The sequence below is a fragment of the Rhinolophus sinicus genome, linkage group LG01, assembly GCF_036562045.2.
Source record: "Rhinolophus sinicus isolate RSC01 linkage group LG01, ASM3656204v1, whole genome shotgun sequence".
In the NCBI taxonomy this organism is placed as follows: Eukaryota; Metazoa; Chordata; class Mammalia; order Chiroptera; family Rhinolophidae; genus Rhinolophus; species Rhinolophus sinicus.
In genome coordinates this window covers 105,954,506-105,970,259 of record NC_133751.1, presented here as the reverse complement: position 1 = coordinate 105,970,259, position 15,754 = coordinate 105,954,506, and the positions used below count along the sequence as shown (strand labels likewise).

The 15,754-nt window shown below is 38.5% G+C and overlaps 1 protein-coding gene across 2 annotated transcripts in view; it reads right to left on the bottom strand.

Annotated features, from left to right (window-relative positions):
• Positions 1–15,754, bottom strand: part of SLC9A9 (solute carrier family 9 member A9) — a 570,416-nt gene that overhangs the window by 503,326 nt on the left and 51,336 nt on the right. For both annotated transcript variants that reach the window (XM_074334001.1, XM_074334003.1), the window contains exon 4: positions 15,096–15,172. In XM_074334001.1, coding sequence (XP_074190102.1) covers positions 15,096–15,172 — 77 coding nt within the window. The remainder of the gene's footprint in view (positions 1–15,095; positions 15,173–15,754) is intronic.

Here is a 15,754-nt window from a genome sequence, read left to right as displayed (position 1 = left end):
TCCCCAGCCCAGAGCTCCAGTGCAGGGAAGAGGAGCCCCCACAAGAGGGAGCCATGAAAATCAGCAGGGATTCCAGCCCGCTGCTGGAGTCCCAGGTGCTCCTCTTAAAGGGCCCATGCACAGATTCACTCACTCACAAACACTCACCCTAAGCTCCAGCAAAAGGTTAGCAGCTTGAAAGGCACCAAAGACATACTGGGAGAAACTCAATTGTGCCCAGAAATAACCCCCCATCTATATGGCCAATTAGCGAAGGACAAAGGAGGCAAGAATATACTATGGGGTAAAGACAGTCTCTTCAATAAATGAATGTTGGGAAAACTGGACAGATACATGCAAAAAACATGAAACTGGTCTTACAACATATACAAGAATAAATTCAAAATGTATTAAAGACTTAAATGTAAGACCCAAAACCATAAAACTCCTAGAAGAAAACATAGGTAATAAACTCTCTGACATTGCTTTTAGTAGTATATTTTAGGGATATATTCAAAGGGAAACAAAAGAAAAAATAAACAAATGGGACTACATCAAACTAAAATGTTTTTTGTGTTTTTTTTTCACAGCAAAGAAACCATCAACAAAATGAAAAGAAAACCTACTGAATGGGAGAAGATACTCACCAGTGATACATCCAATAAGGAGTTAATATCCAAGATATATAAAGAACTGATTTAACTTAACAAACAGTCCGATTGAAACATGGGCAAAAGACCAGAATAGACATTTCTCCAAAGGGGACATACATATGGCCAACAGACATATGAAAAGACGCTCAATGTCACTAATCATCAAAGAAATGTAAATTAAAACCACAAGCAGATATCACCTCACACCAGTTAGAATGGCTATTATCAATAAATCAACAAACAGCAACTGTTGGTGAGGATGTGGACAAAAGGGAACCCTCCTGCACTGTTGGATTGCAAATTGGAGCAGCCACTATGGAAAATGGTTTGGAGGTTCCTTAAAAAATTGAAAGTAGAACTACCGTAGGGCCCAGGAATTCTACTTCTGGGTATTTATCCAAAGAAATCTAAAACACTAGTTTGAAAATATATATGTACCCCTATGTTCACTGCAGTGTTATTTACAATAGCCAAGATGTGGAAGCAAGCTAAGTGCCCATCAACAGATGACTGGATAAAGAAACTGGTATGTATATACATATACAATGAAATATTACTCGACCATAAAAAAGAATGGAATCTTACCATTTAGACAACATGGATGGACCTAGAGGGTATTATGCTAAGTGAAATAAGTCAGACAGAGAAAGACAAATACCATGTGATTTCATTCACATATGGAATCTAAAGAACAAAATAAACGAACAAACAAAACAGAAACAGACTTATAGGTACAGAGAACAAACTGATGGTTGCCAGATGGGAGAGTTTGGTGGGCAGGGTGAAAAAGGCAAAGAAGTACAAATTGGTAGTTACAAAATAGTCACGGGAAATTGAAGTACAGCATAGGAAATATAGGCAGTGCTATTTTAGTAACTGTGTATGGTGCAAGGGATGATCAGTTTGTAAGTTATATAAATGTTTAACCATGCAGTGTACCTGAAACTAAAATAATATTGAATGTGAACTGTAATTGAAAAGAAAAAAAAAAAAAGAAAGAAAAAGAACTGATGAAATCTTTGAATTAACCTCCCTGAGCACTGCTTCTGAAACTCTGTGTGACAAAGGAGCATTGATTAATTAGTCAATTAACATCATTATTTCCAAATTGTTGCCACTGATACTTTTGTAAAATGCAATATATGCTGGATAAATGACATTTTTACATTATACAAAATACAAGTGCAGATATTTTATTCTTCAACTGATATAAAGTGACTCTCTTAAATCATGATGGATGTGGCTCAATGTCTCTTCTCCGTTTCTGTGCTTGTTCCTCCCAGTCCAGCAGCACCTACCGAGCAACGCAGGTCTGCAGAGTGCATGGTCAGTAGCATTGGCTAATGGCCTTTGTTCTTGGAGCAAGGTTTAAAAACACTTGATCTGTTCTCATAACTACATTGTCAGAAGAGAATGAACGCTACTCAAAGTATGTTCCAAAGTATCGAAATAGCTACGAACAACTCCTGGTTTAAGCAGTCCCATTCCTTGTGTGGAGCTTTAAAACAAAAATACCATAACTATTACTGAAAGCTGAAATTCTTAAATATAGGAAGAATGGACTCAGAGAATGGCTCTTGGAACTAAATATCAATGCCTAAGTAAGCATGTCCCTTGTAACTTGACTCAGCTGGGGGACAGGCAAGAAGAGAAAAGGCAGGATTGGAAATTATCTGGCAACTATGTAAGAAATTATCTTTAAAAATAGCTGAATTTTCCTAATTGGATATAAGGAAAATTAAATTTGGAAAGTAAAAGAGAAAAACCTTTGGGGAGATTTCTTTACTATTTTCCAACAGGAAAACCAATTTTTTTTTTAACAAAAAGTTATTCATTAGAAGTAGCCAAGCTAAACTGCACATCAGCAAAACTAATAGATCAGTTAAGTCTAAGAGAAGATCAGAGACTTTTCAGCTCCTGAAAAGCGTAATTTGGGCTGCAGCTGAATGAGTTAATTCTGGTTGAGTCGCATGCACTGTGTATTTGATTTCTTCTAGAGACTACCTAAATACAGTTGTCTAAACTTCTGTGAACACGCACTATTACTAACGTAGGGTTTGTGCAATCACCTGAAGGTATATCTCCAGTATCCTAAACAATTTCACTGGATTTATATTCATTTCTGGATCTGGCTCAGTTATGTTATTTTAGGGAAATCTCATATCCCAAATGTGTGTGTGTGTGTGTGTGTGTGTGTGTGTGCGCGCGTGTGTGTGTGCGCGTGTGCGTATACAGTATATGTAATTATTTATTACATCTGTCAAACTTTATCTGATATCAAAATTCATTTGTTATATTGATTAACAAAAGAGTCTGTTTCAATGGTGGGGGCAGGCCCTTAACCAAGTATGAAAAGCATTTTCAGAGCTCTAGGAATAAGAAAAAATAGATATATTCCCAGTTTTGACAAATACTAATGAAAAATATTTGAGAAAGTAATATAATTTCTCTAATACTCAATGTTCTTATCCATAAAGTAGGATCATTTCTGCCCCCAGCTGTCTCATATGGTTGTTGTGAAATGCTAATAAAAATACTTTGTGAAGAGGGTAAAGAACTATGAAAATAGTACATTTTGCCCATATTTCTAACATTGGAGTATCTTTCCCATATAAAAAGGCCATTTTGAAGTGAAATTCTTTCCTAAAGCATGTGCCATCCACAATAACAATTTACATTCTTCCAAATGAGTTTCTGTTTACTTTCCACTCTTAGAGGATAATGTTTACCTTTTCTTACACTTTTAATTTCTCTCTGTTGGGATAGGCTGTGAACCACAGAGGATAACTTGTTAAATAATCAGGTTATTGACTTTTGTAGAGGATTTAAATTTGTAATATAGAATACCTTTTTGCTACAAAGTAAAAACAACACCTTCACAATCATGTAAGCAATTTATCTACATGTTAGAAGCCCTATGTTTACTTGGATAGAGGACAGCCCAATAATGGAATGCCAATTTATGTAAAATCAACATGAAAAAATTAAACACTTAAGTAAACTTTGAAACAGAAGTGGCATGTAACACCCAGTCAGAAAGAATCAGTTGGTAACAGATGATTAAATGATGGTTAATATTTAGCAGGAAGGAAATGTTGGCATATTACATGTAACCAAAAAGCATCATGGAGGTATTATGATCACAGCCATGGAGAAAATGATCTTCAGAAATGTGAATACAGAATCATAGTCAATAGGGATTATGATACATTATGATCACTTTCATGAAAAACTTTTATCCAATCCTGATCTTCTCAATAGTGTAGTTTGGACACTGAGAGAGGAAAAGCAAGAAACTCAAGGGCTAATGTCCATTCTGTAAAATAGAAGAAATAAGGTTTAACTTGGATAATTAAGAAAGCATCGTCCTCATAACACCTCAACATTTCTGAAGATCATTTTCTCCATAAGGGATTTGGCAGGAGGCCACCAGAGAAGTGAAGCTAACTAGAGAGGAAGTTTCCTAGGAGCCATATAGAGTCCAGCTTGTATGCTATTTGCAGGGCTCCTGATACAATGATAGATAAGAAGTATGGTAGGGCCATTGCCAAACAGGTCAACCAAGGTGCTACCGCTAAAACAGGCCGAGTGGACTTCAGGAGTTCATGAACCTAAAAGAGTTAGAGTCCTAGGTTTAGAGAAGGACTCTCCAGTTTCCATCCAGTATTGGAACACTGGGGTCATAGGAAATATCTGGTATATTCTATTTGTTGTCAAAGAAAGGGGTCGATTTTTAATGTGGACATTCTTTTTTTAATGAATAGACTTTTTTTTGGTAGTGTCAGGTTTACAGAAAGATTAAGTGGAAAGTACTCAAAATCTCAAAATATGTCCCCATTTACCCTTTTACCCCCCAATTTCTGTTATTATAAGCCAATATTGACACATTATTATTAACTAAAGTGCATAGTTTACATTAGGACTCACTCTTTTTCCCTGTGGATATTCTTTCTTAAGAAACCTGAGCTTCTACTCTAAATTTAAAAAAAAAAATGTTCAGCAAAAGTCTATTCTATAAATAAGAATATTTATGAAAATATTTTGTTGAACTCTGTAACATTTAAGGAAACTTAAAAATTGTGTTAATAAAGAAAAATGAGGGCATTTTATTATAGCAATAAATATATATTCTTATAATGAGAAAAATCTTTAAATGAGGGATTGAGGTAATGAATGAGCTTAATGTACATAAAGTGCATGGCAATGGCTGCCAAAAAGTAAATGCTCAATAAATGCAAGCAATTATCATCATTATAGTCAATATTTTTCATAGTTGTAGAACTTGTTTTGAAGATGGGAACAAGTGATATGGTATCCTTGAGAAGTTGAGGAAAAGATTGAGTAATCTACTTCACAAAGCACTGGAACAGTGGTTAAAAAAAAAAAAATCCAGTCAAAAATCAAGTAAAATTCATATAGATGTTGAAATCACATTTTTATTTTGGAGGAAGGAGATGCAACCATAAGGCAAATAGTCAAGAACTGCAAGAAAATAAGCATTGCAGGCACTTATCATCCAGTAGCAATGACCTTCAAGATTATACTTGCTCATCGAAGCTACAACAATGATGTCATCTTTCATATTCATGATTCTGTTGGTAATGTAGATTGCCTATTGGAAACCTTTATGGCTACCTCTCATGCAGTGGGAATTAGTAAGTAAGGGTGAAATAGAGCAATAAAGCATCTCAGAGCTGGAGTTAAGATTGACTTCTATTCCTTTATTGGGGCCATTTCATTTTAATGACATCAGAGCATAATTGCTAAGTCAGGTGGAGCACAAAAAACCGTTAGACCAGAACACTGGATATTTCTCATGTGATGGCTCACTGACAGTATTCTACCAATACCTTCTCCATAACACACATACAATATTTGACCCGGAAACATGCACACTCACAGATAGCCATATAAATCTTGTGGATATAAATCATAAAATTAATTGATTTGGTTTAGTTTCAGTGATAATATGGATTAAACGCAAGTTTAAATTATCTTGATTTGTATAGTCTGTCGTTACTAAATCCTGAGTTACTATATAACTGCCAGTTTGGAAGTGCAGCATAGCAGAGTCACCCATGGCTCTTGTTAATATGCAAATTAGAACTCAGGAGGTCAGGGTGAGGTCCACATTCTGCATTTCTAACAAGCCCCAGGTGCCCTGATGTTGCTACAAGCCCAAGGATGCAATTTAAGTTGCAAACGTGAGTTTCAGAGTTTAGCTACAGCTCTGGAGTCAGTCACACCTAGGAAAAGTTAGTTAAGCAATAAGAGCCTAAGACTTTTCACTTACAAAAAAGGAAACAATGGAAGTATCTATTGCTACTTTTGTTGTAAAGACTAAGTGATATAATAAATGCAAATCACTTGGTCAGTTCAAGGCCTAGAACATAGAAAATGCACCAAAAAAGCTAGTTCTTGTAACTTTTGTTATTTCTACTACCTCTTTCTCAATGAAAGGATATGCATTTCTCAATTTTTTTCATTAATTCACTGATTCACTTGACAATATAGTTATTGACTCTTGCTAAAAGTGAGGGCATGACCAATAAGAGGTTAAGTCTACCGGGGAAGATAAGTTAAAGATGGAAGAGGATAGCACCTGATGTCCAAACTGTGGTAGATATGACACTCAAATCCAGAGCGAGCTTATATTTGAAGCCAGAAAATGGATAATCACCATGACAGCCTTTATTTCTCTAAATCTGATCAATAGCCATGTCCTTGTTAGTTCCATCTCCCAATCAGTATGATACTGTTTTTATAAAGCTCAAAAGCATGTGGAAAAACTATAAGTAAAATTCAGGATAAGATTTACCTCTGGGGATCTGGGAGAAAGATGAGTGGGGAGGAACAAATAGGTAAGCATGAGTTTTGGTAATGTAGTTTATAGCTTAGTGAAGGATTCATGGGTTTCCATTTTTAAGTTAATCTTCAAGTCCCTGAAAGGCCATATGGCACAGTTCTTTAACTTGACTTCTTAAACTGGTCAAGGAAAGTGAATAAGCTGTCAGGATCAAGCTTTTGCCATCTCCAAAGCTCCACCCTTGCCCAAAGCACCACTGCCAGCCAGACAAACATGGATGCAAACCAGGCATGACATATGTTCATGCACACGGGCCCAGGGAAAAGGGCCTAGACTGAATATCTATGCAAGTGGAGCGCAGAGAAAGACCAAAGAAAGAGGCAAGGCAGTCCAGTCTGGCAATTAACAGTGTTTATGAAGGGGACCTTATACAGGAGACACATCTTGGGGGATGGCAAGATAAAGTGGATCCCCATGCCACTTGACAGATGCCAAAGAATGATATAGAACAGGGCAGGATGTATAGGGTATGTCATGATCCCAGGGAAGGGAAAATGACGTACATGCTTCTCCAGGTCCGGACAACAGGGAACCAGCACGCCACAGGGCATAAAAGAGAGGTACTTGTCATGTCAGGAGTCAAGTATTAATCACAGACAGTCTCTGAGGGGATTTAGGGGAAGCAATCTCCATTTTGTCCCAGCTCTAGCTCACAGGTCCAGCGGTGATCACAACATGGCAGTCCTTGACAAGGGAGGGGCAGTGATGGAAGAAACCCCTAAGAGGAGATGCTGTATTTACAGCTAATATGGCACACCTCTTCCTCCACATTCTCTGCATCAATGGTGGTAAAAAGAGCAAATGAAATTCTCAAATTAAATAAAACTTCTTCATAATTTCCTATTTGGCCTGAGCAAAGGTCAATGTTCCATGAATGCACTTTGCTTTGGTAACATAAAATCTTAGTGAGCCATGGTCTCTACCTTATTTCCTTTGAGCTTTATGTATATTTTTCCATAGAAGTTTTACATACAAACACAGAACATTATAAGATACTTCTTGTAAGTCACTTAAGTAATCAGAGTGAGAAGTCATTGCTTTTGGTTCCAGACTATCAGGAAGTCTAAGAGGAGGCAGTGACTTAGCCCCTCTATGGTCTACTCGGTTCTCCATTGTTTTCCTTTTGTAGCCATAGGTTTCATACAAGGTTCTGAGTCCTATTTTCTAACGCAACCTCTCACCTTGATATCCCTGAAGATAATTCATAGTTCCTTCTTGTGGTAAAGTATTTGAAAGGTGACCACAATAATCTTCCCCTCCCTGAATTCATGACTTTATCATACCTCCCATCAAGAGGTGGAGCCTATTTCCCGTGCCTTGACTCTTGAGATGATTTGACCAATACAATGCAGTGGAAGTGTTATTACGTGACTTCTGGGACTGGTCCTTAAGAGGTCTTCTGTTGCCATCATCTGGGAATGCTGTTCTGACACCACCATGGGGAAAAGCCAGGACTAGCCTAGTAGGTGGTGGGAAGTCACATGGAGCAGATATCAGTCCCCAGACCAACCAGCTCAGTCTGAATCAGCTACCAGACATCTGAGTGAGCCCATCTCAGACCACTCCATCCCTGTCAAGCCCAGGTGACTACCATCACGTGAGTGACACCAGAGAATCCCAGAACTGTCCAGCTGAGGCCACCCTAAATTGTTGAGCCATAGAACTGTGAACTAATAAAATGGTTGTTGTCTCAGGCCATTAGGTTTTGGGAGTGGTTTGCTAGAGCAATAGATAACTGATATACTTCCTTTATTTTATTACCTTTATCTGAATGGGCGTGTGTGTGTGTGTGTGTGTGTGTGTGTGTGTGTGTGTGTGTGTGTGTTTGTGTGTGTGTGTAGAAGCTGAGCCACACTTACTGTATGTAGCCCTTCAATCAGATTTTGGTCAAATTGAGAAAAATGTTTGACTTTGTGGACACTGAAGAATGAAAGTAAACTTGATAATTTCAAGACTTGAATATTTTATTATTAGACATTTCTCCTTTTCTCATATCAGCAATCTCATGTGTCATCGTTTTTCTTTCTACATGACTTTCAACATTTCTCCTCCTAAATTGGAGATAGTCTTTATTTGCTTTCCTTTTGGATTTTTCCAGAATTCGTTTATTTTTCTCTGTCCTTTTCTGTCATTCTTATCCCCGACATCTTCAAGGCTGTGACAGGATTTACATTGGTGACTAATGCATAGACCCATGTGGCTCTGATGACTTTACCTCCAAACTACATCTCTTGATATTCTCCACAATCCCTTCCATTCTACCTTTTGTTTCTCTTCCTCATGAACTTCACTTTCTTCTCTGCTGCCAGAAATACAACCCATGCCTGCTGTGATATGGATATGAGAAGCCACACTGCTAAGCAGCTCGGACTGTACTTGACAGATCAGAGTTGACTTTTTTTCTTATTTGGCTGTGTCAGGGCAGCAGTGTATTTACTTTCCCTTTGACATCACTGAAAGCTATTACTGTGCCATTCTGAATCCAGAGAGTAAGTGAATGTACAGAAGAGGCATGGCGGGGCCCTCTGGTCGGACTCAACACAGCCTCCCCAGCTCTGCTGTTCCGCAGCACGCTGAAAACGGAGTCTCAGAGAGCAGCAGACCAGACAGTCTCATGGGACAGTGAGGAACACATGGTTGGCAGGGAGGGGAAGGGAGAGGAAAGAAAGATGAGAGAAGGTGAAGATAGATGAAAGAAGAGAGCGGAAAAATATAGGGCTTTGTGGTTGGTAAGAATTAACAGGGGGATACTGACAAATACACTCTCGGCACCTTTGCCTCTCTGCTACTGCCTGCCACCCCAAGTTGTGCATGTTAAAATACACACAAAGAAAAACAATGGAAGAATGAGAGTTTCTCAGAAATGACAGTAATCAGGGTAATCAGCGTTTTCTAAATCTATTAGAAGAAAATTGTAATTAGGTGTCTACTTCATATTCATGTACAAAAATCAGTTCCAGAAAATAGCCTTACTGCAAAAGGCAAAACTTTAAAACACTTCAGAAGAAAATATCTTTCTGACTCTAGGGTAGGAAAGGATTTATTAAACAAAATACAAAAATGCTATCCACAAAAGAAATACTGAGTAGGTATCATATGAAAATATCAACTTCATTAACCGTCAGAGAAACAGAAATGAAGACCACAATATAATTTAATTTCATAGCTATTAGATTTGCCAAAAACTAAGAGGAAAAATTGGTACAATTGCTTTAGAGAATTATTTGCCATTATTTTGTAAAAATGAATATTCACTGGTAGAGACTTCTTCCTGGCACTTCCACTCTTAGGTATATATACAAGATGGCTAGCTGGTCTGGGAAGACACACAAATACATACTAACTGGTTTATGGCTTTTACAGTACACGATACATTACAGTACATAATAAAATCATAGCATGCAAATTCTAGACTTTATGACCACTCTGAATGCAGCCTAGAGAATTCTTCAGTTCTAATTAAACATAGAGATACGGAAAATTCTTCCTTTCTGAACTATTATCTCTTTGCTCAGGCTTTTGAAAAACAAACCAGTTCTTTGGTTTTAGGATTGTAATTCCCTAGAAAAGCTGATGAAACTGTGAAATCTATGCAGACTTCCATTAAAAATCCATGGATAATACAAGGGGGTTCCAGCCTTCCTGAAGCCCTTCTGTGTTCCATGTCAGGGTCCGTGTTTCCTGGGTTAAGAACTCTGTACTCAGTCATCCTCTTTCCAGAGTTATTATAGCTTAAGGCACTGAGCTGTTGCCCGGCCTCCATCTCTGAACTATGCCTCTTCAAGTTTTGGTTCTAGACTAGTAAATGTCCCTTCTTCCAGGTTTAGGAGTCAGCCTTTTGAGACCAGTAAGTCTCACCATACCTTTTCCTAGTTAAGGACAGAACCACAGCAATTCCAGAATCACTGCCAGGGGTACTTAGGCCTAGAGGTCCCCATGTCAGCAGGTACAATGACACAAGTGGCAGAGAGAGAGCTTCCATGGGGCCTCTTCACTCCTGTGCCTCACGACAGACACGCAGAAGGTCAGGCATGGCTTCTGTGGTTCACAGCAGAAAAAATGAACATTCCTGAGGAACGGTGGTATGAACAATATAAACAACCTAACATTTATGAAGCCAGGTTTTCCAGGTGAGTTACCCAGAGTCCAAGAAAACTAACCAAGTGAAATGGATTCATATTATCCCTGCAACTATCTCCAGTAAGAAAAGACAGGTTCCATTTCTACTTTACAGTGATATTCACAGCTCATTCTTAAATGTTCAGATTTTTTCATAATTGCTAGCCAAAGTGATAAATGTAAAAATCTGAAATTATTGAGGGCTTGGTTCGTCTGGCAGATATAGTTATTACTTGCAAAACACTACAAGAATTGTAAACTATCATACGAGAAGGAACGACGAGTTAATGCTAAGAGTGTGTTCTGAAGTCATGCTGGCTCTGCCATTTACTACCATTTGCTTACTGCTCACCCGTGGGTCTCAACCTCAGCATTCTTGTATGTAAAATAAGGATAATAATAGTAACTACATCATAGGGGCATTGTGAGAAAAAAATGAGTACGCCCCGGGTTCTTTATCATTTAGATCCATGTCCCATTCTCCAAATATTTTTGAAATTGTGTCATTTGTTTAAATTAACAGAAAAAAACAAAAGAATACAGTTTTCAGCGCTTTTAAAAAAGGAGCATTTCATGGATACTGATCAGTTCTTAGGACAAAGCGTATGTGCAGACAGTAAGCAGTAGGTAGGTTGTCACCTGCAGCACCCAAGGGTGGTGGCATGGGGCCAAGGATAAAGAAACAGTCCCCAAAGAGGGAGGCGATGAGTAGGGAAATATTTCAAATACATGGGTTTCCTTTTAAAAAAAGAGATGCATTTAAGATATTTCTTAAGTGATCAAATGGGGGACAGGACTAGAAAATGTGGTTGGATTCTTTTAGAACAGTCCATCCTTAAGAATTTTCTTAAAGGTTTCTCTGATTTTATTGTCAGAAGGGATATTATTAAATTTTCCAGTGTAACATGAAAGATGGTTTGTATATAATTTCTAAAAATGATATGAAGTTAATAAAATTTAATTAAGAACTCTTTCATTTAAATGGACCCAATGACCTCAATTCCTATAAAGCACTCGAGTCCAGCTCTAAATCCAACTGGTAGTTTGCTTAGACACGTCTTTACCTACAGAAGCCCATGCCTACCAGCTGAGTTTTCATTCATGACCCACAATCACTCTTTACGGCTTGCACATTCTCATAAATCTCTGATCCTGGACTTCAGGGCTGTCTGTCTGTCAGCTGACTCTCCAGCATTTCAGTTCCCACATTCTCCACAGGCTCTGTGACGCCTACTCTCCAACTGGGAAACTCGCCCAACGTTCACCACACCCACCAGGACTAACGCACCCGATGGCACGGAAAATCCAACTACCTTATCCCTCCCATTAAACGACTACCCAGACTCTACCTCCTCCATGAAATTATTCAGAGTCCTGAATCCCTCCTCCTGCCGATGTCATGCACGTGTGAGTACACCTGCATAAGCCCAGGCAACCTTTCTTCTTCTTCTTAATATGTGAATTCCTTTTGATGGGATTGCCAAATAAAAATCTCTTATGTCTGTGAGAACTCCTACAGGACTAATGAAGAAATGCGTGGCATGTTAGTAAATATTGACTGATTTATAATTTTATTTTTTAGTTTAATATATTCACTTTTATTGATAGTGCCAACAATAAATAGAAGTAAAACACATTGTTGGCATTAAGAATTTTCACTCTGCAGCCAAACTATTTAGTTACTAACACCAGCTCTATTATTTACATTATGTTATTCTCTCTACACTTCAGTTGTGGCAACTGTTAAAGGAGAGTAATAATAGTATCTACCTAATAGGATTGTTTTGAGGATTAAATGAAATATTCCATGCAAAGTACTTTTAAAAAGGGCATACTACATACATATCAAGCACTCAATAAATATTTGTAGTATTGTTCTTATTACCATTAATTTATCAGAAATATATAACTGCCCATTTTCTAAGGTTTTCTAAGGTTTGACTGTGAGTTGGAGCGACTCATACAACAGGGGTCACAAATTGTGAAAGTGTCAGTTTGGTCTGAATTTAAGTTTGTGTCTTTCCTTCAGAAGTTCTGACACTGTATCTGGAGGTCAACACCATAACAATAAACTCTTGCTTCTCATCAGATGTGCCCCAAACAATTAGACTTGCCGATACTTTTCGCTTGCTCAGCCATCACCTCCGAGGGTGAATTCAATAGGGATGCCGATTCCTATCCCACTTGACCTCCTCTCCTGTGTTAGACACTTTCCACCTTACTCCACCTCTTCCTTGGACTTCCAGACATCTGCCCTGACAGTTTTCTTCATCTGTCTTGGGACCAATACTTCTTAGTCTTTTGTGGGCACCTCTTCCCTTCAAATAGTGCTGCTGCCCAGGTACCTTCCCTTCTCACTGAATGATTCCATGTTCTCTCAGGAACTCAGTTGGTTGATGACTCCACATCTACTTTACTGGCACTGCCTGAGGCCAGGCCCTCATCACTTCTAACCTAGCCTATGGAAATTGTTTCTTAAATGGTCCCCTGGCTGCCACTTTTCCCCACTTTAAAATTTTTCCTTCACACGACCACCAGCATGACCTTCCTAAGTATCAATCTGACCTTATCACCCTCAAGCTAATGCTCACTGATGGTTTCCCTTACCTTGCTAGATAAGATCCTAAAATCTTTAAACTATGAATCTCTTCTGCACTGTAATGACCTACATTAAAGAAGGCAGCCTACACATTTTTGTTGTTCAGATTATGTCCAGTTCAAACAACGGCATGGTTCTAAAAGTTATTCAAATCACTTTCCATTGTAAATGATTGATTGCAGCCTTAAACTCAATTAGAAGAGGTTCTCAACTCCATTTGAACTGAACATTTTTAGAACATTTCAATTATATGCCACACACACAAACACACACATAATTATGCATTGTCACACTTAAAAAATAGATTTATAGATTTTTTTCATTGTATAAATGCATACACTTAAATATACTTAAAATCAGTTATACAGAGGAAACAGGGTAATAATGAAAGCTGATTATTCCATAATTTGACAGCATTGTCCACAACTTTAGAATGTGGATCCATTAGAGATTTCTGATCCCCATATTATAGAACAGCTAAGATTAATCTTTTGCTATAAACTGATGAACACTTGTTGAGAGTCCACACATCTCAGAGCCTTCTGTCAACATCTAGGAACAAAGTATAGGGATGTGTAGGAATTCAAGAGAAATTGCTAAAGGAAGAAGACCTGCTGGACTAACAGCCTAAATGTTGACCGTGGCCCTACAATCTCACCGTGGGACTGAGATGGTTAGTTAGCCTTTCAAGATGTTCCTTTCTTCATCTTCAGAATGAGGGGCTTTAATTCTTGTCTAAGGCCCTTGACAGCTTTGAGATTTGACAATTTAGCTGTGGCATACCCACAGGACAGAAAAGCCTGCCCCTACACATGCTTTGAAAAGAACCGAATCTACCGTGTCGCTCGGTCACAAATGTGCAAAGGCCTCTTAGGCATCCAGACTCGATGAGGCTCCCAGTCTACGTTCCTACAAGCCTCCACCTGCAGGTGCTAAAATCTTTAGCTTTCCTGCTGCTTTAACGTGCAGGACATTTTCATATAATGTAGCCTGAGCTGTCCCAGGCTTGAATCAATACAAATTCAACATATCTCCCCACCTCCTGCTTTCAAATACAAGTATCTTAACCTTTCAGTGACACCACTAACACTTCATAAGGGGAGGGCTGGGTGAGTAACCACTGTGTGTGTTTAGCTTCAGTTCTTGTGCTGGGGATATAACAGTCACAGGCAGTACCATGTAAGGAGTAGAGTAGTCTGTAAAGGCAACGTAAGACATCCACACCACCACAGCCGTGGCTGCTGGATGTGTTTCTGCAGTGTATTGGGTAGGCTTATAAGTGAATTGGACTGGCTTTACTGTTTTGTACCACATTTTGTTTTCTGATGAGCTGCAAGCCAAAGTCTATATGGTTGCACTTGGGATTTAGCAGCATAACCGATAAAAAATATAATGAGAAAGAAACAAGTCTGCATTCTACAGTGCACCAATCGAAAAGCCATCCTGTCATTAAACAACTCTGCTGATACTTGGAGATGACATGCAGTTACTGTTGCACTCCTGTCAATTACAGGCAAGGTCCTCCAAAGAAGATGGAAAAAGAATGCAGTGTGCTTATCTGCATTATTTAAGCCCACCCCCCAAAAAAGAATGAAATGTGCTTCACATACTCAAGCTAAGTAATCCACATTCCCTAAGTCTGAAGCCCAAAATTCACAGAGAAAATCCAGCAATGAAATTCCAGCTCACTTTGATTTTACCTTGTGTTTGTCACAAGATTGGTAAGCCTCGGAATTGAGTCATAAAAAGATGTAAGAAGGTGATATATTAAAAAAAAAAAAAAAAGACAATTCACCCAGTCACTGTGAGTCCAAGAAGTGTGAGATTCCTCCCAGAGATCACACTGGCCCCTGGAACTTGAACTCCAAATGTCACTTACCCTATGACCATACAGGAGATGGCAGTTCCCAAGAAGGCATACGTTAAAATTGATCCCAAGTTTTGAAAAAAGTGTCTCTGGGGAGAAAAAATATATATATTTCATGTAGTACATCAGCATGTTTTTCTAGTGTAACAGGAAATAAAAATAAATGTATACATTTTCACTGCCCCTCCCTTCCCTTACTATTTAGGCACATTTTTTATTGGAGCCTCAGTTCCTGGCCTTATTCTACAGACACTTAACTGTCTGCACCACAAAGGACAGAGGTTTCTCAAAAACATAGGGGGAAGAAACATCTGGAAGGTGATGGAGCAGAAGTGAGAGAAACAACAAATTTGGTTAGACCTGGCTAGACGTGAGAGAAAGGGAAGGGACTGGACAGTCCGTGCAGGACTCTGGAAAAAGTTTTTAAGAAGTTTTGTTGTCACTGGAACCCTTTAGTATTTTAAAAATACTATTCTAAAAGATTTAAGCTTCCCTTTAACTTTTAATATTGGGTTTCTGCCTTATATTTCTTCTGAATGTCATGATACGAAACCTTAATCACTTACAACTGTTGTAAAGAATCACACAAAATGATACCTCACGATGGGGCTGGGGATGAGGAAGAACAACCCGAATAAATCCAGCCTTCTAAATCTTTTCAAGTGCTTGCT